This window comes from Lampetra planeri, chromosome 15 (genome assembly GCF_965212315.1).
Source record: "Lampetra planeri chromosome 15, kcLamPlan1.2.h2, whole genome shotgun sequence".
NCBI classification, from domain to species: Eukaryota; Metazoa; Chordata; class Hyperoartia; order Petromyzontiformes; family Petromyzontidae; genus Lampetra; species Lampetra planeri.
The window spans coordinates 13,974,179-13,998,778 of NC_136121.1; the positions used below are offsets into that span (position 1 = coordinate 13,974,179).

At 54.9% G+C, this 24,600-nt stretch overlaps 1 protein-coding gene across 1 annotated transcript in view; it reads left to right on the top strand.

Moving 5' to 3' along the window:
* Positions 1 to 24,600, top strand: part of LOC144722793 (Krueppel-like factor 5) — a 43,698-nt gene that overhangs the window by 18,671 nt on the left and 427 nt on the right. The window contains exon 3 of the mRNA XM_078601214.1: positions 5,374 to 5,433. Within this exon, the coding sequence (XP_078457340.1) occupies positions 5,374 to 5,433 (60 nt within the window). The remainder of the gene's footprint in view (positions 1 to 5,373; positions 5,434 to 24,600) is intronic.

Sequence of the window (24,600 nt, forward strand, 5' to 3'; positions counted from 1 at the left end):
CACTCACATACACACATACACACGCACATAAACACACGGTCAGACACACACTCACAACAACAACCGCCATTCGCCACTAAGTGTCGGTGACGTAACCACGACGCTTGTGCCAGGCTACGTGCACCTTGAGGCCACGTGAAGTGTCACATACACACATTCACACACACTCACATACATACACACTCACATATGTACATACAAACATACACAATTACACACATACACAATTACACAAATACAACGATCCCCCGTATAGCCTTAGCAGATTGTTGGGGCTGTGGGCACCTATGAAGGCCGGTGCAGCACGCGAGGGGGTGGGTGGGTGGCCAGCCCCACGCCCGGCCGCCTTCACCCGTCGCCCCAGGCGCTCATTTTATGCTCAGTCGACCTAGGAGGCGGCACAAGACCGATATTCAGATTTTCGTTGCCGATGTCGTCTGAGAGATGGGAATGGAACTCCTTGCGCAGGGTTCGTACCGCCACCGCTCTCGACACACAAAGACAAAAGTCCCCCGTATAGCCTCCAACAGACCGTTGGGGCAAGTGCCGTAAGCTGGCACACGCGCAGGCGTCAACTTCCCGCACGACAGCGGACGTACGATGCGTCTTCGTTTGAAAGTCACACGCTACGAAGAAGGACCATTTACCGAAACGTCGCCTATTATACACTTGCTCCTTTGAAGGCCACGCAATGCGTCGAGTTGGTTGTTGTTGGGTTTGCTTGTGTGTGGTGTGTGTGTGGTGTGTGTGTGTTGTATGTGTGTTGTGTGTGTTTGTTGTGTGTCGTGTGTGTGTGGTGTGTGTCTGTGTGTTGTGTGTGGTGTCTGTGTGTTGTATGTGTATGTATGTGTTGTGCGTGTGTTGGATGTGTGTGTTGTGTGTGTGTGTGTCTGTGTTGTGTGTGTACGTTACAATAGTCAGTGGTTGTGCGTGTTACGTTGTTTTGTCAGTGTGTGTAGGTATGTCAGTGTTGTGTGTGTGTCTATGTGTAAATGTGATACACGGATAACATCGCAGCTGCAAGTGCTATCGAAACTTACCCTGGGGCGGCTTCTCATCAGCCTTAAACGAGTTGCCCGATGCGGTGCGTCTAAGCACGAGCATTGGGGAGACAAAGACGGCCGGGGAAGGTTTTAACCACACCACCAACCTCGTGTGGCGTCCCGTCCTCGGGTTAAAGTTCGCGCTCACGGCAATTGCCTCAACAGACTGTGAAAGGCTTTCCGGGGGATCTTTGTGTGCCCGCATGTTGGCAGGCGAATGCGAATGCGGTGTGAGCATTTAAGCGCCTTTTGTGAGCGTTGCGACGTGTGTGTGTGTGCTAGTGTGTGCGTGTGCTAGTGTGTGCGTGTGCTAGTGTGTGCGTGTGCTAGTGTGTGTCGTGAGTGTGTGGGGAGCGGTGGCGCAGTGATTAGCGCGTTGCGCTCCGAACCCTGCGACTCGGATGTGTGTCTGTGTCGAACCCGACGACCAGAGTTCGACTCCACTTCATGGTCACACCGGTGACGATTATCTGAACCGGTCCTGGGCCTCCCCTAGGTCGACTCAGCCTCAAATACGTAACTGGGGTTCGGCGTGTAAACATCGCCACTGGGGAGACAAAGGCGGCCGGACATTGTTCTGGCTACCCCCGCCCCTCATGTCCCGTGCCGGCCTTCATCGGTACTTCGCTAACAGCACTTTCCCCTAGAAGTCTGTTAAGGCTATACGGGGGATCTTTGTCTTCTTCTTGTATGTACACGCGTGTGTGTAACTATATATGTGCGTGTGTAAATATGTGTGTAACTATGTGTGCGTGTGATCTTATGTGTGTGTAACTATATGTGTGTGTGTCACTACATGTGTGTGTGTCACTACATGTGTGTGTGTCACTATATGTGTGTGTGTGTAACTACATGTGTGTGTCACTATATGTGTGTGTGTGTCACTACATGTGTGTGTCACTATATGTGTGTGTGTGTAACTACGTGTGTGTGTGTGTCACTATATGTGTGTGTGTGTCACTATATGTGTGTGTGTAACTACGTGTGTGTGTGTCACTACATGTGTGTGTCACTACATGTGTGTGCGTGTAACTACGTGTGTGTGTGTGTCACTATATGTGTGTGTGTCACTATATGTATGTGTGTCACTACATGTGTGTGTGTCACTATATGTGTGTGTGTGTCACTACATGTGTGTGTGTCACTATATGTGTGTGTGTAACTACGTGTGTGTGTGTCACTACATGTGTGTGTCACTACATGTGTGTGTGTGTAACTACGTGTGTGTGTGTCACTATATGTGTGTGTGTCACTATATGTATGTGTGTCACTACATGTGTGTGTGTCACTATATGTGTGTGTGTGTAACTACATGTGTGTGTCACTATATGTGTGTGTGTGTGTGTCACTACATGTGTGTGTGTCACTATATGTGTGTGTGTGTAACTACGTGTGTGTGTGTCACTATATGTGTGTGTGTGTAACTACGTGTGTGTGTCACTATATGTGTGTGTGTGTAACTACGTATGTGAGTGCGTGTGTCACTATATATGTGTGTGTGTCACTATATGTGTGTGTGTGTATCACTATATATGTGTGTGTCACTATATGTGTGTGTGTGTAACTACGTGTGTGTGTGTGTCACTATATGTGTGTGTGTAACTACGCGTGTGTGTGTCACTGTGTGTGTCACTATATGTGTGTGTAACTATATATGTGTGTATGTGTCACTATATGTGTGTGTATCACTATACGTGTGTGTCACTATACGTGTGTGCGTGCGTTGTTGGCTGAGCCCTCGAGACAGGAATCTGCTCCGACCTGTTCCCCGCTGATCCCGTGCCAGGGGCGACGTTCGCAGTCTCTTCGCGATCCGTGTCGGCAGATCGTCTGCCGACACGGATCGGCCAATGCACCAGGCCTCGCGACCCACCACCACCAACTCGTAATAAGCGACTCGTTCTACGCTGCACGCGCCTGATACTTGTTGAACACGTCCCACGTGACGCTTGCTCAGCAATTATCGCCGTCTGCGTGAGAGAGAGATCATTCACATGCAGATTGAGATCTCGGTGTTTGCGCGCGCGCGTGCGTGTGTGCGCGCGTGCGTGTGTGCGCGCGTGTTGCGTGTGTGCGCGCGTGTTGCGTGTGTGCTCGCGTGTTGCGCGTGTGCGCACGTGTTGCGTGTGCTCACGTGTTGCGTGTGCTCACGTGTGCTGTTCTGCGGCACAATCATCAGGCGCGTGCAGCGAGTTAACGTTGTATTTGAATGAGGCGAGTGAATTGGTGAACGCGGACAGACGGAGCGTGTTGGCGCTGGGCCGTGGGGACTGGAGTGTGGGTACAGCCCGTTAATTAAATGACGACACACACGATTTGTGTAAAGTAAACAAACGTATAATAGGTAACGTTTCGGGCAATGTCCCTTCTTCATAGCATATAAATCAGAGGTTCAGAAGAGACATGAAGCGAATAATAATAATAATGATGCAGTGTGAAGACCGCGCTTGCTTTCACGACGGCGCCTGATGTGTATTCAAGTAAAATAAAAACACAAGTTTCATGATGATCAGCGTGTTTTTAAATTGACGCGATATGAATGATTTGGCATCCCGCGGCTCCTAATGGACTGCTGCGTGACGTTGTTCACATTGCATCGCGGCCCTTGAAGCACTGTTGAGTTGTTCTTACCGAAATCGAAAACAAATGGCTCTGCTTGTTAGTGTTGGTTACCGACCCCTGGGTTACACCCACAGAAGCTGTGGACAACCAAGGACGTCCTCACTCATTAACGGCAGCAGTGGGTGTGGAACGTTATATGGGATTACCAGGGATTACCAGGGTCACCAGGGTTTACCAAGGATTACCAGCATTAGCAGGGATTACCAGGGTTACCAGGGTCAACATCCATTACCAGAGATTACCAGGATTACCAGGGTTACCAGGAATTGTGGATGAATTTGAGAAATCAAACGCAATTAGCAAACGTATTTTGGGACGAAAAATACACGCGCACGTGCGTGCAATGGCATCATCCTGCACGGAGGTAGCAGGCAACTTCACGCAGCAACCTCACGATCAGCAACAGCATTGGCAGCGGAGAGGCATTTCGATTAGAATGCCCACAGCGAAACGAGAAGTAATTTAACTTAAATAGAAATGTTCATATTTCAATGCTTCGACGTAATAGTGGGGATGGTGAGGCATTGTATTCGGATCTCAGTCAATCAATCAAACTGCGGGCCCTTAAAGGCGCTTTTCATTAAAACCGAAGGCCCCTCCCTCTACCTGCATCATTTTCATCCATTAAAGTTGTAAAACCCGCAATTAAAATCAATCTGCCACCGTACATCGTGTAACGCTGCTTTAGTTGTTCTCCGTGAACGCAAACAGGTCAAACAGGCGATGCTTTGAACCTATTGACGGCCAGGCAGGCAGTCGCCCTCAGTAGGCAGGAGTCGTTGCGAGATGTTGACTACCTCGCCTGGTATACAGGAGGTTCGTGGGTTCGATCCCGACCCTGACGCCTGCTGTATATTTTGAGTTTGCGGTGTCTGTCTCCCCGTAGCTGCGTGGATTTTTCTCCAGGTCCTCATGTTTTTCCCTCCACATTTATAATCAACATCACGCGTTTGGCTTCTAAACATTGTGATAGGCCGCCTCATTGAGCTATCATTTGTGATAGCCATGTCGCTTCTGAAAAAGAGATACATAGTTCAGTGGGGCCTAACCTGCTAAAATAAAATAAGTTTGTAATCACTCCATGGGGACGTCGAGCGATTCCTCACCGATGGATGATCGAAGCGGTCGGTGCGTGGCAGCAGGAAGAATATCTTGGCATGGTGCACAGCGCCACTTGCTAACCACTGCAACTTCTCTCCCTCCGCAATAGACACACATATATACACACATACCCACGTGTACACACACATACCCACGTGTACACACACATAGAAAAAAGGGCAAAGATCCCCCGTGTATCCGTAACAGACTGTTGGCGCTAGTGCTGTTAGCGAGCACCTGTGAACACCGGCACAGCACACGAGGGAGTGGGTGGCCAGCACCACGCCTTTGTCCCCCTAGTGGCGATGTTTACACGCTGAGTCGACCTAGGGGAGGCCCAGGACCGGTTCAGATAATCGTCACTAATTTTGGCCGTGAGTGGGAATCAAATTCGGGTTGCCAGGTTCGTAGCGCAGCGCGCTAACCACTACACTACCGCTCCCCACAACACACATACACACACACACACGTGTACACATAAATAGACACATGTTTGGGGTTGTCGTGGGGCTATGGGGCTGTTTGACGATGTCGGCGAATTATCAGAGGAGAGAGTTCATTTGATGTCAAGCATCTAATCTGTGCGTGTCTGTCCGTGTGTATGCAGAGTGCACAAAGGTATATACAAAAAGCTCACATCTCAAGGCTCACCAGAGAACCCACACAGGTGAGACGAGCCACCTACAGCCGCCTTGCACACACCTGCCCTGCACACACCTGCACACACCTGCCCTGCACACACCTGCCTGCACACACCTGTCTGCACACACCTGCCTGCACACACCTGCCCTGCACACACCTGCCCTGCACACACCTGCCCTGCACACACCTGCACACACCTGCCCTGCACACCCCTGCACACACCTGCCCTGCACACACCTGCCTTGCACTCCCCCGTCTGTATGTCGAATGAATGGCGACATCGTTTAGAAAATGAATGTCAAACAATCCGCGATACCACTACCATCGATACCACCATCAACCACGTCGATAATCATAACAAAATATCACCAATACCACCGCCACTATCACCTCCTGTCTCCTCCGTCACGACAACCACCACCACCACCAACCCCTCCACCACCACCACCAACCCCTCCACCACCACCACCACCACCACCAACCCCTCCACCACCACCACCACCAACCCCTCCACCACCACCACCACCTCCACCACCACCAACCTCTCCACCACCACCACCAACCCCTCCACCACCACCACCAACCCCTCCACCACCACCACCACCAACCCCTCCACTACCACCACCTCCACCACCACCAACCCCTCCACCACCACCACCACCACCACCAACCCCTCCACCACCACCACCACCAACCCCTCCACCACCACCACCACCTCCACCCCCACCAACCCCTCCACCACCACCACCACCCCCTCTGCCTCGAGCCTTCATCCCCACCTGTGTGGGCACGTGCGCAGTTATAGAGTGGGGGTTGTGGTGTCACGCAATCAGAACGAAGGCCCACGCCACTCGCCGCTCCGTGTGGCACGCCACAGATGCGTGCACCTGCTTGGGAAATATTCACAGCTTCACGGGCAGATTTGTGAAGAGACGGAGGGGAGGGAGGGAGGGGGTAGTGTTGATTCCTCGTAAATTAAACAATGAAGTCACGCGGCAGCCACGATTACACTTGCGCAAGAAAATGTGGCAATCGCTTTCAACTTCTCTCACTTCTCCTTCAAGTTCCAAACGCTCATTAAACAGGAGGGAGGGGGGGGGCTGGAGGGGATTTGGTAGAAGGAGCGGTGGAGCAATGGTTAGCCCACTGTTCTGGTTGCGGTGTTTCAGCAGCAGCAACAGCAGCAGCTGTAGCAGCAGCAACAGCAGCAGCGAAACTAATGTGCCCGTGCCTGATGCCGACCACAGCGCCTCGCCCGTGCGCCCTGCCGGCTTGTAATAGGTGCTCGCTAACTGCGCCCCCTCCCCCACCCCTCCCCCACCCCCTCCCCCCACCCCCTCCCCCACCCCCTCCTCCCACCCCCTCCCCCACCCCCTCCCCCACCCCCTCCCCCCACCCCCTCCCCCCTCCCCCTCCCCCACCCCCTCCCCCACCCCTCCCCCACCGCCACCCCTCAGTCCCCCACCCCTCCCACCCCCTCCCCCACCACCGCTGCCTCCACATCGCGGTGGACTGAATTCTTTCGCGGACCCACGGGTTTTGACGAACAACGCAACGCACTTTAGCAGCGTGGTCAAGTATGGTCGTGCAACGCCGATAGGCGGCGTGGGAGGGTGGGGGGTCCCCTTCATCCAGCAGTGGATTGACAAAGGGCTGTGGATACAAAGACAAAGATCCCCGTATAGCCTCAACATACTGTTGGGGCAAGTGGTGCTAGACGGTACCTATGAAGGCCAGCACGGCACACGAGGGGGTGGGTAACCAACACCCACGCCAGGCCGCCTTTGTCTCCCCAGTGATGATGTTTACACCACCGCACCAGGTACTCGTTTTGGGCCGAGTCAACCTAGGGAGGCCCTTGCCCGGTTCAGATAATCGTCACTGGTGTTGGTCGTGAGCGTAGCGCTTCACCGCTGCGGCCGCTGCCGCTGCGCGTGCACTTCACCGCACTGCCCGCGAGAGCTGCCTCACTTTATGGTGGAATTCAATTCGCATCCCATCCGAGCTCCCTGAGCCGGCTTCCCTTCCACCCCGCACAGCCCCCGCCCGCCCCCGCCACCACCACCCACCTGCCTCCCCCCATCGTCTTCGCACCCCCCACAGAAGAGACACTTGAGCTGGCACTGAGTCTCGGCGGCGGCTGCTGCTGCTCTTGCTGCTGCTGCTGCTGTTGTTGTTGTTGGTGGTGTTGTTGGTGGTGGTGGTGCTGGGATTGATATCTCGGACTTCAAACGGCTGCCGGGGGTTGTGCCACGGCGCCGATTAAAATCGCCTTCATTACACAAATCACAACACGGGGTGCCCGGTCACGCGGTGGAAGCATCAGCAATGCCCAGCGCTCTTGGGTCGCGGCCAGCAACAAGCAGCACTCATCTCAAAGCTGTGAGCCGCTGCGCCGGGAGTCCGACCGGGGCGACCGGTTCGCGCGTCTGGTTCGTCGAAGTGCAGCCGCGCAAAGCGCTGCGCCGCCACTCGTCGTGCGGTCTCACACATGCAGAGAGACACGCACGTACACAGGGCACACACACACACAGGGACAGACGCACACAAACAACACGAAAATAAATACAAAGATCCCCCTATCGCCTGTACAGCTGGCCAGCACCACGCCCGGTCGCATTCGTCCTCCCTAGTGGCGGTGTTTACACATCGCACCGGGTGCTAATTTGAGGCTGAGTCGAAATAGGGGAGGCCCAGGACAGGTTGAGATACCCACACAACACAGCGACAAAGGCACATTCCTGTAACGTGTGCACGCTCTCCGTGGCGGGAGAGGCGGGCTCTGTGCCTCGGCTCGGGGGAGCTCGCGGCTGCCTTTCCCACTCCTTGCTTCGTGATTTCCGTTCGCGTTCTTGAAATCACCTTCAATTGTTTATTTGCTGATTCCTTCATCGCTTTGTTGTACATTTTACTCCTCGCTCCTGATCTCTATCGAGACCTGGACCTCTCCACTCGGCAGCCATTTCCTCACCCACTCACTTACCCACTCACTCACCCACCCACTCACTTCCACACTCGCTCGCTCACCTCACTCACCCACTCACTCACCCACCCACTCACCCACTCATTCACTCACCCACTCACTTACCCACTCACTCACCCACCTACCCACTCACTTCCACACTCGCTCGCCCTCGCCTCGCTCAGTCACCCACACACACTCACTTACCCATCCACTTACCCATCCACTCACCCACCCACTCACCCACGCACTCGCTCCCACACTCACTCACCTACTCACCCAGCCACTCAATAGGCCTCTTAGTCAGTGTTTGCCTCTCTTGCCGCTGGGCCCACGCGCGCTTTATGAGCCATCAGTTGCGCAACTACTCTATTTTATCGCTCGCTTTACTTTTGTTGCTTCGAGATTCTTGCATCAAGTTGAGCAATTCGATTGCATCGAGTCGTGCAACTCTGTTGCATGCAACTCATCGCCGCGTGTTGCAGAAGTTCGCGGTTCGGTGCCAGCGACCGCCCTGGTTATTACTGCGGTGTGGCGTTACCCGTGGACGTTAAAGATCCCGGCGTCAAGGTCCAAATTTGTAAACTTTGAAAAAATAATCACACCGCAAAGTACTCGGATTGGGATCACAACACAGCACACACACAGCACACACACACACACAGCACGCACACAGCACACACAGCACACACACACACAGCACACACACAGCACACACACAGCAGCAGCGAGCACCACCCCCTCGTGGCGGACCGGTGCTCTGTTGAGCTGCCATCGGCTCCAATCGCCGCTGTCCACCCAGCAGCACATGTGGGTGCACTCCGGTCAGGTTTTTAGTCTTTGGCTGCTGTAAATTCCGACGTGATAAGCCTATCACTCGTGATAGCCACGCTGCTTCTGCAAAGTAGCTATACAGCTCAGTGGGCCTTCACTGATAAAATAATAATCGTTTAGTTTTATAGTTTTGAGTTCAAGTCGAGCGGTACAGTCGTGTGAGGTGGCGTGAAGTGTGGGTAACTCCCCCACCAAGACGAGGCAACACGCTTTGCCTAGAGCCCCCCCCCCTCCCCCCAGCGGGAGTCGCCCTGTCCGCCAGCAGTTGCAGGCCTGCGCCCTCTATCCGTCCAGAGCCACGAATTGGGCGTGAGAGTTGATTGTCGTACAACGACCGCAACAATCCGTCTCCACAGCAAGGAGCGAGAGCGAAGTGACGGACAACGGACAACAACAACAACCCCGGGCAGACGCAGTGAGAGCGAAGGTCGACTCAGCAATGAGAGTGGGGAGGCAGCAACGCCGCAGAGGTCACGCCAAGGGGTCGTTCACGAGCTCCCTGACACGGAACCCCCCTCCACCCCCCTCCCCTCCGGCTGCCGTTGCCGTGCCTCCACACAAAGCAGCTCCCGGGTAGGAACGCGAACCCAAGAATACAACAAAAACCTCCCAACGAAAACAGAATTCTCCTGCCTCATTCCTTCCGTCATTCATTGGCTCCTCTTCCTCCAAATTCCCTCGCTTCTCTCCCCCCCCCTCACCTCACCTCCCTTCCTGCCCCCCGCCGCCCGCCCCGTCACCGCACCACTACGATCCTTCAATCATCTTCGTGTGTCGAGCTTGGGGCAGCGTGCAGATAGCGTCGGCTCAAGCGCGTGAGTTGCGCCTAATGAATAATGTTGCACCACTAAATATCAGACAAAACAACACCGACACGGATACAGAGAGCGGGAGAGTCTCCAAACCACAACCGGGGTCATCGCGCGTCGAAACACTGACGCCTCTCCTCCTCCTCTCCCTCCTCTCGCTCGCTCGCTCGCGCTCTCTCTGCATCTCGTCCCGTCGATCCGTTCGAGACGCGCGCGCGGGGCGCCGTCCGTGGCCCGAGCCACGCTCGCCGTGCATCAGCTGCAATGCGCTCACACGGCCGCGTCTCGACCACCAACGTCCAAAGGGCTACAACGTTATGTAGTATTATTATTACTTTAACAGACGACAGCGACGGGACAACGTGTTACATCGGTAAAGTTATCTCTGCGCTACGCCACGTGCCCTCTTCACCAAATCGCGCGATCTCAAGGGTCCAATCCCAATCCGTCCCAAGCGCGCAATCCATCGCGGTGTTTTTCCACCCCGGGCTTATGTTCGGGGGGGAGTCAACAACAACAACAGCAACAACAGCAGCAGCAGCAGCAGCGGCGGCTTCTGCTGAGTTCCCTAACTCAGGTGGGAGTGAGGGTTGGAGCGGGTCGAGGGGGAAGGGGAACGAGGCAGGGAGCGAGTGAGCATTGTCCTTGATGTGTGGTCCAAAACTTCACCCCCGCCCCCACCCTCCTCGCTTGCCATTCCACCGCACAACAGAAAATAGCCAGTGTTTAAACAGAACATAAACGCCTGTTACAGCGCCTTTATTCCCCCCGTGAAATCTCTGAGCCGCCCTTAAACGGTCTCGCGCCGAGGTGAGGGTGGGGGGGGGCATAGATCCGTGGACGCGGGGTTTGTGTGTGGACGAAGCGGGTAGGAGAGGGAGACAAGGGGGGGGGGTGCGAGAGGACGGAGCAGCGATGCATGGCCCGCTCTGCAGGTGAGAAAGAAAAATGGGCTTCCCATTTGAGTTAATCTGCGCTCATTGTGCAGCTGAGAGCGTCTCACGGGCTGCCCATTATGAAGCAGAGCTGGGAGCGGAGGCTGGTGGGGGGGGGGAGGGACGTGGGGAGATGGAGGGGAATCGGGGGTAACGAGGAGGAGGGACGCACACCTGGACCCTGAGACGAGACAATGGATCCTGACGTGCACGAATCGACGCGCGGACTGAATCACGCGTGACACGAAACGATGAATGCGCACCTCGATCGCAACTCTTGAAAGGGATCGACCCGTAAAGACGCGCGCCTGTATGATGAACGTAAATCTGTGGTAAATGCGCCACGTGGCAAATGAATATAATCGTGGGTACGGAGCAGGGGAGGTTCCGAGGGGGGTGGGGTCTTTAACAGCCGAAATTAAACATCCTCAACGTCGATGCCGCCCCCCACCGTCCTCTCTACCCCCCCTCCGCCCCCGCCCCCCCCCCCCCCAGAGAAGTCCAGGGCGGGCGTGGGGTGGGCGGTAGGGGGGCAGTTAATCTGTCCGCGGTGCTAACCAACCAGGACCGGCTCTCAGCCCTCACCAATTACCTCGCTCAATTAATCATTCCTTCAGAGATAAATGGACCCGGAACCTGACACTGGGCCCTGCGGGGGGGGGGGGTCGTGTGGGGTTGTGGGTGGCGGCTGTTAGTGAAGGGGGCTGCGAGCGCGCGCCTCAGGGACAAGGCTACCTCAACTTCTCAAATTCCATGTTGGAGCTGAATGGCCGCGCTACTCTCACTGCGAGGCGCACAGAGAGCGAGGGGGTGCAATCTGACCACGCCCGTTCCGTTAAAGGAGCCTCCGATCTGGTTTGTTTTGGTGAGCGCGCACAGCCTTCTCACACCACCCGGCTCATTGTGGCCGTGTTATGTTGAAGACCCCAGCAGCAGCAGGACAATGAGGCGACTCGAGCCCAGGGTTCATCCTCGCTAAGAACTACGACTGTCTCGGCACCCCAACTTCACCCAGACGTCATCACACGACACTCTTGTTATTAACGGTGGCCGGGAATCAAACGCGGGGTGGGACAAGATCGTGTAGCGCAGTGCGCGAACCACTGCGCCACCGCTCCGCCTCCACTCGCGTACAAAGCCAAATATCCCCCGTATAGCCCTTAACAGACTAGTTGGAGCAAGTGCTGTGAGCGAGCACCTATAAAGGCTGGCACGGCACCATAACTCTCAAAGCATTGAGAGTGGCGGGGAGGAGCGGATGATGACGAAGTTTGCTCGAGTGGATCACAGCACAGAGGAGCGCTGCTCAGCCCCAGCGTGGAGCCGGGAGGGGGCGGGAGGGAACGGGTAGGGACCAGGTGGGATGCGAGAGGAGGTGGGGGGGGGGCTACGGGCAGAGGGAGCTGGTCGCTGGAGATAGAGTCCGGATTAAAGCGTTGGATTAAAGCGTCTTGAGAATTTGCGCGACTCTTGAGATTGCGCGACTCCCACGCGCATACCTCGCGAAATCTCGGGTTTCTAGAATGTTCCTTAAACAGGTCGGACTCTCTCTCTCTCGCGCGGCGCTGCCTTGGCCTCGGGAACCTGCCGGGGCAGAGTCATCATTGTCGACGGGGGGGGGGGGGGGGGGGTTGAGGGGTGGGGTGGGCGGAGGGAGGTGGGAACCCAGGGCCCGCGGGCCGGATACGACCCGCGACTTCAGTGACAAGGCGGACCCCCGCGGCCGCGTCTTCTTAGCCGCACTAATCGGGTGCTAGGGAGCAGCGGGAAAGTATTTTCTAGTTGTTAACAACACAGTGCTTCTAATGATAGTGCGCACGGACAACTTATATTGTCTTTTAAGTTGTTCTTCAGCACAGTCGGTGTATCTAGATCCAAGCATGTTTAAAGTTTAGTGACAACCGACAATGTATTTGAATGTCATATTCCTTAAAGTTCCCCCATGCCTGATTCTACACAGCTACACCAGATATCACTCGGCACTGTTGTTAGCCTTGCCTATGGAATGGAACTAGGCGAATCGAACAAGTTTGTAAGCGTCGTGGGCTAACCACTGTGCCACCACTGTCCTCACAAATACAAAAATCCCGTCCCCCCGTATAGCCGTTCACACACTGTTGGAGTAGCATTTTTGAAGGCCGGCACACACTTAGACACACACACACAGACACACACACAGACACACACACAGACACATACTTAGACACACACACACGCACTTAGACACGCACTTAGACACGCACTTAGACACGCACTTAGACACGCACTTAGACACGCACTTAGACACGCACTTAGACACGCACTTAGACACGCACTTAGACACGCACTTAGACACGCACTTAGACACGCACTTAGACACGCACTTAGACACGCACTTAGACACGCACTTAGACACGCACTTAGACACGCACTTAGACACGCACTTAGACACACGCACTTAGACAAAGATCCCCCGTATAGCCTTAACAGACTGTAGGGGCAAGTGCTGTTAGCGAGCACCTATGAAGGCCGGAACGGTACACGAGGGGGTGGGTGGCCAGCGCCACGCCCGACCGCCTTTGTCTCCCCAGTGGCGATGTTTACACACCGCACCAGGTACTCATTTAAGGCTGAGTCGACCTAGGGGAGGCCCAGGACCGGTTCAGATAATCGTCACTGGTGTTAGCCGTGAGCGGGAATCGAACTCGGATCGCCGGGTTCATAGCGCAGCGCGCTAACCGCTACACTACCGCTCCCCTTACACACTTAGACACACACACTTAGACACACACACAGACACACACACTTAGACACACACTTAGACACACACAAGGAGACAAACACTTAGACACACACTTAGACACACACACACTTAGACACACACACTTAGACACACGTTCGCAGCCTGGCTCACCACGCGGCACCGCACACTCGTAAATTGCGAGTGCGCTGATGATTAAACCAGAAAAACAAACATCCAGACCCCGCCGCAACTCTTAAAACATTTCTTAAAAGCCGGGAGCTTCCACAAAAACCATTATTACTACCTGACTCGCAGGCGAGGTCGTTAACGTGGCCGGTTTTGTGTTGGGAGGGGGGAGGGGGGAGACGGAGTCGGCGAGATAAAATATCGGCAGGTGAAGGCATACCTGGCAGCCCGGCGCCACACCTGCCCGGGGCCGTGCAGCCCGATCATTACCGCGCGCCTCGACAGATCGACACACACACACGCACACGCGTGTATGGCGTCATATGTCATTTACGAAATCGTTCTTCCGATGACACTGTTTGAAAATAGCTTCTTTCTATATAGCCCCCCCCCACCGCACCCAGTCCACCCCCTCCCCCCTTCTCTCCAAACGTTGAAATGTTTAAGCGATCGGTCGAGCTGGGATCAGCGGATCCCCACGTTGTGCTCGCGTCTCCTCCGCGTTCCGAAGCTGTCTGCGCAACCCCACGGGGGCAGGTTCCACGTCGCGAGAATATCGCGAGAGTTCACTTTGTGTGCGTGTGTGATGAGCGGTGGCGCAGTGGTTAGCGCGTTGCGATACGAACGAGACGACCCCGATTCTCGCTCACGGCCACCAACACCCGTGACGATTATCTGAAGCAGTCCGGGGTCTCCCCTAGGTAGATTCGGCCAAAAATGAGTCCAGTCAGTTCTCCTATAACGTAGCGTGCTTGCAGAACGCGAATTGGATACAACGCGATGCACGCATTCGGGGACGCATTTTTATGACGCGCTAGCGAATTAGATATAACGCGGTTGGGAATTGTTTTATAACGCGATTGAGTGAACAGAACGACGTCGCGCGAGTAGGAATAAGCGGTTGTGCGGCTGCTTCGGTGATGCGTCACACGAGGCGGGATACTGCTGGATGGCTCTACATGTGCTACCCACGCACCTCAGTCTTTGTTCGGCCAGCATACGCACCTCGCGTGCTATCGCGGACTGCGCTTTAACCGATGTCATTAATTGTACGCGGTGCGGTGTGTGAACGTCAGCACTCGGGATGCAAAGGCGGCCGGGCGCGGTGTTGGCCACCCATCCCTTCGTGTGCCGTGCTGGCCTGCATAGGTGTTCGCTGACAGCACTTGCCCCAACAGTCTCTTAAAGGCTATACAGGGGACCTTTGTCATTTTGTGTGTGCGTGCGTGTGACTGTCATCTGTACAAGCGCTATAATTATGATGATTAAAACAGAGCTAATTTTAGAGTTTTGACACACCATTGAAACACACAGGCCTATGTAGAAACTTCCCAAGGGGTGGGGGGGGGGGGCGAGGGTGGGGGGAAGGGGGAGCGGGGCGGGGGATCTGGCACGAAACGTCAAGGTTTGTTTTAAATAGGGGCCCTACATTAATCAAAAAAATGTCTTCGGATGCATTTCCTCAGCTAATTAGCAATTGAATCCCAATATTCCGCGGTGTCATGGGGGGGGGGGGGGGGTTGGTGGCCCGCGTCTCTGATGACAGAGCAGAGATCGCCGCTGGCACCATCACCACGGGACTGGCCGGACCTCCCCCCCCCCTCTCGCCTCGAGCAATCACAAGGAGAGGGCTGGCGGGTGGAGTAGTAGCATCGGCTCACTCAAGAACGCCTTCATCACTCAGCAAAGGAAGTGTGGATGATACCAACAAGAACGCTTTGCATGCAAAGGCAGGGATGAAGGTGGCTTGCGTCGTAAAGTGTTTTCGGCATCTCACGGCACCTTCGCATCACCCCTCATCCCACGTGCTCCAAAGGGACCCCCCTCAGCGGCAGCTGCCTCTGTGCCAACACAGTACTCTGCTGCAGTATAAATGTTGCAGAACTGAGCGCAAACTCTCAATGTTGAGAGGGATCTAAAATAGCACGAAGCGTAACGACAACAAGCGACAATTACACCGAGATGCATCCGGGACAGGTTACCGGCAAGATTACAAGGTTCGCGGTGAAGAATGGATGAACTTTGAATCATCTTCAGTCGCTTGAGCTCAGTCACAGGCGCGACACCCCCCCGCCCCTTCCCCCACCTCTCCTTCATTGTCCCCCTTGGACCCCCTTCCCCACCTCTCCTTCATTGACCCCCCTGGGACCCCCCTTCCCCACCTCTCCTTCATTGCCCCCCCTGGACCCCCTTCCCCACCTCTCCTTCATTGACCCCCCTGGGACCCCCTTCCCCACCTCTCCTTCATTGTCCCCCCTGGGACCCCCTTCCCCACCTCTCCTTCATTGTCCCCCCTGGGACCCCCTTCCCCACCTCTCCTTCATTGTCCCCCCTGGGACCCCCCTTCCCCACCTCTCCTTCATTGTCCCCCCTGGGACCCCCCTTCCCCACCTTTCCTTCATTGCCCCCCCTGGGACCCCCCTTCCCCCCCCCCCCCCATTCCCCCCCCCGCCCCGGGATTACCCTGTGGCTGATTGGTGGTGGGGGGGGGGGAGGGGGCCGGAGCGATCCGTGCATCGCGTGCGCGCGAGAATGACACCACAATGACCGAGAGAGACAAATGCGGTCGGAGAGGTGGAAAGCTGCGGTCTTAAGGGTAGGCGGTGTGGCTGTAAGTGTGTGTGTGTTGTTGTCAGTGTGTGTGTGTGTTGTTGTCAGTGTGTGTGTGTTATTGTCAGTGTGTGTGTGTGTTGTTGTCAGTGTGTGTGTGTTATTGTCAGTGTGTGTGTGTGTTGTTGTCAGTGTGTGTGTGTTATTGTCAGTGTGTGTGTGTGTTGTTGTCAGTGTGTGTGTGTGTTGTTGTCAGTGTGTGTGTGTTGTTGTCAGTGTGTGTGTGTTATTGTCAGTGTGTGTGTGTGTTGTTGTCAGTGTGTGTGTGTGTTGTTGTCAGTGTGTGTGTGTGTTATTGTCAGTGTGTGTGTGTGTTGTTGTCAGTGTGTGTGTGTTGTTGTCAGTGTGTGTGTGTGTTGTTGTCAGTGTGTGTGTGTTATTGTCAGAGTGTGTGTGTGTGTTGTTGTCAGTGTGTGTGTGTGTGTTACTGTCAGTGCGTGTGTGTGTTATTGTAAATGTGTGTGTGTGTGTTGTTGTCAGTGTGTGTGTGTGTTGTTGTCAGTGTGTGTGTGTGTTGTTGTCAGTGTGTGTGTGTGTTGTTGTCAGTGTGTGTGTGTTGTTGTCAGTGTGTGTGTGTGTTATTGTAAGTGTGTGTGTGTGTTGTTTTCAGTGTGTGTGTGTGTTGTTGTCAGTGTGTGTGTGTGTGTTGTCAGTGCGTGTGTGTGTTATTGTCAGAGTGTGTGTGTGTGTTGTTGTCAGTGCGTGTGTGTGTTGTTGTCAGTGTGTGTGTGTGTTACTGTCAGTGCGTGTGTGTGTTGTTGTAAGTGTGTGTGTGTGAGTATCGGTTAGCGAGCTGGGCTACGAACCAGGCGACCGGAGTTCAAATCCTGCCCACGGCTAACATCAGTGGCGAGTGGTGTCCAAATCGCCCCTAGGCTCCCTCCTAGTTCGACGGGGCCTTCATTTAAGATTGTACTTCGTGTGGTGTGTAAACATCGGCGAGGTGGAAAACTGATGTGTTAAGGGTGTGTGCGCCTGTGTGTGTGTTATTGTCTTTGTGCGGGTTGTAAGTGTGTATGTGTGTAAACATCAGTACTCAAGAGACAAAGGCGGCCGGGCGTGGCGCTGTCCACACCGCCCATTCATCATAGGTGCGCCTTGTAGGCCGTCATAGGTGCGACTCGCTAACAACACTTGCCCGAGCAGTCTGTGAAAGTCTACACAGGGGAACGTTTCCTTCGTCTGAGTTCACCTGTCACTTCATGTGCAAGTGCTTGTGTGTGTGAGTGTGGGGAGCGGTAGTATAGTGGTTAGCGCGCTGCACTATGAACCCGGCTACCCGGGTTCGATTCCCGCTCACGGCCAACACTCCTCAGTGCTTATGTATCAAACATAAGCACTGAAGAGACAAAGGCGGTCGAGCGTGGTGTGAGCAACGCATCCCCTCGTGTGCCGTGCCGGCCTTTATAGGTTTCTCGCTGGCAGCACTTGCCACAAGAGCCTGTTAAAGGCTATACGGGACATCTGTATCTTTGCATCTTTTGAACTCCGTCAAGTCGACAATGGACAACGAGATCTTTTGTCCCCACAATAATCGCATCAACGCGAATTGTGTTGGCCGTACGCATGTCTCGGAATCAAAGCTGTTACAATACAATCCACACGCACGACCGCCTTCCGCACAATGCACGCGACTGTCGAATCTTAGAGACTTAAACTCCTGCAGACTCCACAGATCTCTTTATCCCCCCCCTCCTCCGCACCCACCACATTGTGTCCCAGACACAATGGGTCTCCGCTGAAAGACGTCGTCTCGCATTCGCGAGTCTCAATCTCAGCCGGAATCTTTACGAATGTCTCCAAATCCGACGTCCTCTGTGCCATTCGGGATCTGCTCCACAGCACAGCGCGAAAACGCGCAGTGGGCTTTGATGCAGCGTTGCCGCTGTTCGTTGGGTCGAACCGAGGAGCCGTCGTGCAGACCGAATGCTCTCGCCAACCACATCTGGGAAAGCCAGCGGTGATGCTTGCTCAAACAAATGCTGCTATCTTCATATCCGATGCGCGTGTGACCGTGCGTCACGGCCTGCACCTGCCAAGCGGTGCGGGCGGAGATAGACCGGCAGACTTCTCTTGCCGAGGACGTTCTCGGAAAATGACCGGCAATTTACGACATTTCCCCCCCCCCCCCCCAAATTTCGAAAACTAAAATCCAATACACACCAACATCTTCCAGAAGAGTGGCTCGCCTTTTATAGGTATAGCCTTCCGGAAGATCACCGGATGAATCGCACCTTAGAAATGTAAAGTATTACTTAAACCCGATGTTCAGACGTGACGTCATCGTCCCTGAAGCCACAGGTATTTCTTTGTCGCGGTGACGTCACCCTTTGTGTGGCCCAAGTGATGGCGTCATTGCACTTAACGCTGACCCCTCACGCAACGCGCGCGCGGATAAGGGCACGGTGGTGACGTCACTCCCCCCCCCCGCCGCCCCCGCCCCCTCCCCCCTTCGGTGGGCATTGGCAAGAGGCAGAGAGAGAAGCTGCCCCGCCACGCGCGTGCGGTGTGAGTGTGGCAGGATGTGTCCCACGTCGAGAGAGAGAGAGCCCGTGCCAGAAGCCTCTCCAGTTTGCCGGCGAGGCGAACGCGAAGAGAGCAACGGGGTCACGAAACGATGGGACGCCGTGCCGCAAAATACGCGCGGCACAGCCCACCGGCAACGCTTCATTACGGCCGAACAGAAATCACAAAGAAGCAACACGCAAGCAACACGACTTACACGAGTGACGAACACCTCCCCCTCCTACTCCTCCTCCTCGCGAAAGACCCGGCGACGTGGAAGACCCCCCGGCTTCGATCGCCCTGCCGCAAAGCTTATAGGGAGATGCTATCTGCCTCCGATGAGCACGGTTTGCTACGTACGGTGCGAAAGAAGTTCAACATACCGTACATACATATATACATACCTCGCCTCGTATGCAGGAGGTTCATGGGTTCGATTCCGAGCCTGCCGCCTGTGTATTTGGAGTTTGCGTGTTCTGCCCCTGGTCGCTTGGCTTTGTCTCCGGACCCTCTGGGTTTCCCCTCCACATTTAGAAACACGCGTGAGGAGTATTCGGCTGCTCTACTTGTCCACACGATGGAAAGCCACTTCATCGAGCTATCATTTGTGGGCAGATCGCTTCTGAAAAAGAGATACTACATTGCTCAGTGGGGCTTTACCTGGCGAAAAACAAAAATAGTTTCTAGTTGTTTTGAGAGTTTCTGGGCCACAACCCATGAGCCGCATCATCCACTGCACCAGCCATGGAAGCGACAGCAGCAGGTGCGGTCATAGCGGCCGATGATCACCACGATGGTGATGCACAAATGGGAAAATACAATAACATTAAAAAAACTCACTGGGCAGTGTGCGGCGACTGTAGTCACCCGAACAGGGACCGTGGGACATGGAACGACTCAATGCCCTGATTCACGAATACGAAGGAGGCATCATCATCAATCATCGCAGTAGCGATGATTCACCACTACGCTGCTCCTCCTGACGCAATCACCTGGCTCATCAACCACCTCGATGCTGTTGCTTGACATCAAAATCAGCCGTGTAAAGCAGAAGCAGCAGCAGCGGCGGAAGCAGCAGTAGAAGCAGCAGCAGCAGAAGAAGCAGCAGAAGCAGCAGCAGTATTAGCAGCAGCAGTATAAGCAGCAGCATTAGCAGAAGCAGCAGCAGCAACAGAAGAAGCAGCAGAAGCAACAGCAGAAGAAGCAGCAGCAGAAGAAGCAGCAGAAGCAGCAGCAGCAGAAGAAGCAGCAGCAGAAGAAGCAGCAGAAGCAGCTGTAGAAGCAGCAGCAGCGATTGCGCGACCTCTCTCCGAGCGAGGCGTCCACATGGCTCGAGGTTTCACAACCCCGAGTCCCGTATTTACCGAGCAGGAGGTAACAAAGGTGAACGCACTCGCCCCCCTCCCTCCCCCCACCACCATCATCACTCGTTATTTGTGTTTCAACTTCTCTTTTGCCAACTTGCACCGACCCCCTTCCGATCGCAATATTTCATCCCGGCTCCTTTTGTTTGTCGCGAGCATTTTTCTCTTTGCGATGGAGTGGGGACACCCCCCCCCTCCTCGTCCAAAATGTCTTTGTGAGGTCGCCCACTCGTCAAACACCGCCCCCCCCCCTCGCTCCTTCCCCCTCTCCCCCTCTCCTTCCGCCCACCTCCACGGTCTTGCGCAACACAAAGCCAGCAGAAGCAGCAGCTCGCGTCCTCACATCAACCCAACCGTACAGCCACGCATCACTTTCACTCCACACCATCTTCATCCTCCTCTTCATCAGCCACGGTAAAAAAAATTGCAGAGAATCATTTAATGATCTATCCCTCCGCTTATCAATATGCAACTATTGTTTGGCACATCCCGTCAGCCACACGGCCTTTCTGAGGAGTGCATGATTTCAGCAGCATTTGTTCAACACAAGCAAACTCTGGACCGGTTTCATCGTGCAGTGTCTCATCGGCAGAGCCCCAGGGGGTTTGCTTGAAGCCGTAGCCCTGACTGGGACCAAGCAGCCGAGCGCGTGTGGTGGTGCCTGCCTGCAATGCGTTCCTGCAACTTCGTTCCTTCAAAGCCAAGATTTGGAAATCGTGGGAGGGAGCGGGGGGGAGAGAACCCGGCAAAGAGGGGAGGGGCCAACAAGCCCCCTACCCCGAACTCACCGCGGCCAGAATCTTAAGGGAGAGAGAGGAGGAGGGGTCCTCTCATGTAAACATCTGGGCAGTTCTCCAACGTCTGTCCAGGCAAGCGACTCTGCTGATGTAACACTGAATGTCGATACGGGTCCAGAGTGTCCTTGTGTTGAGCCAACGCTCAGGAGTGGTGCACTCCCAGAAGTCCGTGCGGCCGATGGAAGGAGGGGGGCGATTGTCTGCCAAGTGATTTTGTACTCTCGGGGTGGAGCGGTGGCGCAGTGCTTAGCACAACGCGCTGTGAACACGGCTCGCTGGTGGCGGCTAACATCAGTGGCTACGTTTTGATATCACTCGTCTAGGCGCGGTGTCTAAAACATCGGCCACTCCACCCCCTCGTGTGCCCTCCCGGCCTTAATAGGCGGGACTCGCGAACAGCACGTGCCCCAACAGTCGGTGGAGGCTATACGGGGGATCTTTGTCTTTGTGCGAACGCGCGTGGGTGAGAGCGGATGCGGGGGGGGGGTGCGGATTGATGTTGTTATTTATTGATGGAAGAGCGCGCAAGAACATCCGTGTTATGACAGAAGTTAAACTACATACGATTTAAACAATTTTTGTTTCATACCAGGTAAGGCTCACTGAGCTGTACAGCTCTTTTTCAGAAGCGACCTGGCCCAACAAATGACAGCTCAACAAAAGTGGCTTATCATGTGGACATTTATAGCAGCCAAATACTCTAAACGCGTGATGTTGATTCTAAATGTGTAGAGGAAAACCGGAGGAGAAAAATCCACGCGACCACGGGGAAAACACGCAAAATCTAAATATACAGGCGTCAAGGTCGTGGGTCGGGATCGAACCCACGCCCTCCTGTATACCAGGCGAGGTAGTTAACTTCTCGCCACCGCGGCGCCCCAATTGCTCTGATCTGCGTTCACGCTCGAAGCGGTTGCGAGCAACACCACTGATGTTGCTTGCAGTGAGCACAAGAGCACGATAAAAGCGCCAGACGTACGGGGGAAGATGCGCTAACCACTGCGCCACCGCTCCCTAAACTGTTCAACACCAGTCACAGGACAGACCCAGGTGTCATGGGCTGACTGACTGAGCTGACTGTAGATGTACCACATGTGTGCCCCACTCTGTCAACTTTCTGTGTTTTATCTGCCCGGCGCTCCGCTCGTTTGTGAGCGTCGCTCCTCTGCCCTCCGTTGTTGCTGGAGGCCGACTGCCTCCAACTGCCCAGTAGCAGCGTCCTTCACGAGCCTCCTCCATAGATGTTGATCTTGACACTGGTCACCGGCAATTCCAATCAACGCCACATCATCCTGTACCACATCAGTCCATCCCTTCTCGTGCCCGTGCCGCGCCCGTTTAGCCCCATCTACCCGGCCAAACTGCTTGGGCATGCGGTGGCTGGGCATGCGGGCTATATGACCCAGCCAACGCAGATTTGCCTGTCAAAGAAGCTCACTGATGGGACTGGGTCCAGATCTTTCAAGGATCTGTAAGCTCCCAAATCCAGTCTGGTTTAATCCCAGGATGATTCGTAGGCAAGCTAGCTTTAATATTTAAAGCCGATGCAGATGTCCCGTTAAAATGGATCCACGTTTCGCAAGAATAGAGCAGAGAGGGCATAGCTGTGGCGGAGAAGACCCGTAACATCGTATGAAGATATAAACCAGGCAGCGTTCACACATCTTTACGTAGAAGGTGAAAACATAATACCGCTCGACTAAGATCTCTCGCTGCCAAACAAACCGGAGCCGGTTATAAGCAACACTGCCAAGGTATGGGAACGCTTGCATCCATCCACTCTCTCCACACCTACCCCGTGCAGTCATGGGCCAGTTGAGGGTTGGGGGTGTTAGATTGCACGACACACGCAGACTGGCACACACTCACACAGCGGTCCACAAACGCTCAACAGCCCCACACTCTCAGCCGGGAACACCCAGCACCGAATCGTCAGCAGAGTTGGGCTTTCTGAGTGGCTGCATTAAGCCCAGTGCAGCTTGTTGGGTCCCAGCAGACACTGGGGGAGGGGGCTAATTGAGGTCATTGTTAGTCCCCTCGGCGCGTCTCGCGTAACCAGCCCACAGCTGGCACCTCGCCGGAGCGCCTCGTGCCAGGGCAGAACACGGCGCCTCTTAAGGCGGTGACACTGTCGTGTTGCCCGGTTTGTTTGCGCGGCTCGAACGAGACAGACACTCGCCTCGTTCCAAGCGCTCAGTCGCACACGTCACTGGGATTGGCCGCGTGAAGATTAAAGCACCGCGGCTAATGCGATGCCACCACAGGTGCAACCCGATCGAACCGAATTAAATCGAATCAATGATCGATTAATTTGAATCTCATTCTCACGCGCCCTCTCGCAGTGGGCTATTATTATTATGTTCGATAAATATAAACCATCAGCAGAGAACCTCCTCTCTCCACATGCCCACTCCTAGACACCCCCCGCTCCCCCATCTCCCTCTGCCCCCTCCCTCCACCCACCCCAGCAGCCCCTCCCCTCTCCAACTCCCCCCGCCCCCCCGTGTTTACTCTCAGGGGGGGGGGGGCAAGGGGGGTGAGTGGAGTCCATTAACCACCTCCTGTGCGGAGTGATGATGGGGAAGGCGATGCCACAGCTCCCGCCCACCACTCACCCCCTACTCCCCACCCCCACCAACTCCCCGTCCGTCTTTGTCTCCCCAGTTCGCGGCGCGGTTTGCGCGGCGTGACTCAACAGGTCGCTACGCGGTGCAGGTTCGCAGCGCGTGTGTGTGTGATTGCACACGCGCGGTGTGTGTGTGTGTGTGATTGCACACGCGTGTAAATATGCGGGTTGATTGGCGGAGAGTGGTGGTGATGATGTGGGGGGTGCGGGGTGGGTGGTGGTGATGTGGGGGGTCGGTGGTGGTGATGTGGAGGGGGGGGGGGTTGCTGGGGGGGGTGCTGAGGGGGGGGGGGGCTGTGGATGATGATGCTGGGGTTGTGATGCTTAATTACGAACATGGGGACAACGAGGATGATTGTTGAATGATGGTGGTGATGATGGTCAGGATTGATGATCGTGATGGTGACTCGTCATGGTCATCAATGCAATCATTCCACCGGAGTTACCCCCCCTCCCCCGTTGAGATGGAACACGGCCTGGTTGACAGCGAGTCAACCACGCACTGACACAAACACACGTGCACAGCGACGATACAATGATGCCGATCATCACTACAAAGGTGTAAATGGTCATTAGTGTAATAAAAAGCAACAGGTTACAATGCTCTGTGTAATGTCGTAAGGCATTCTACGTCTTCCGGGATGATAGCTGAGTGGAGCAGTCCGCTCCTTTCGGCGGAGAACGCGTGGTTGTATCGGGGTCGCCGAGCGGATATTCGCCAGGTGGTTTGCACCTCCCCACATTCCCGACCTGTTTTTGCGAGTCCGTCAAGGCTGATGGATGAATGACGACGAGCACGATGATGATGACCACGATGGCGAGTCCCCTACTAACCCCCTCTC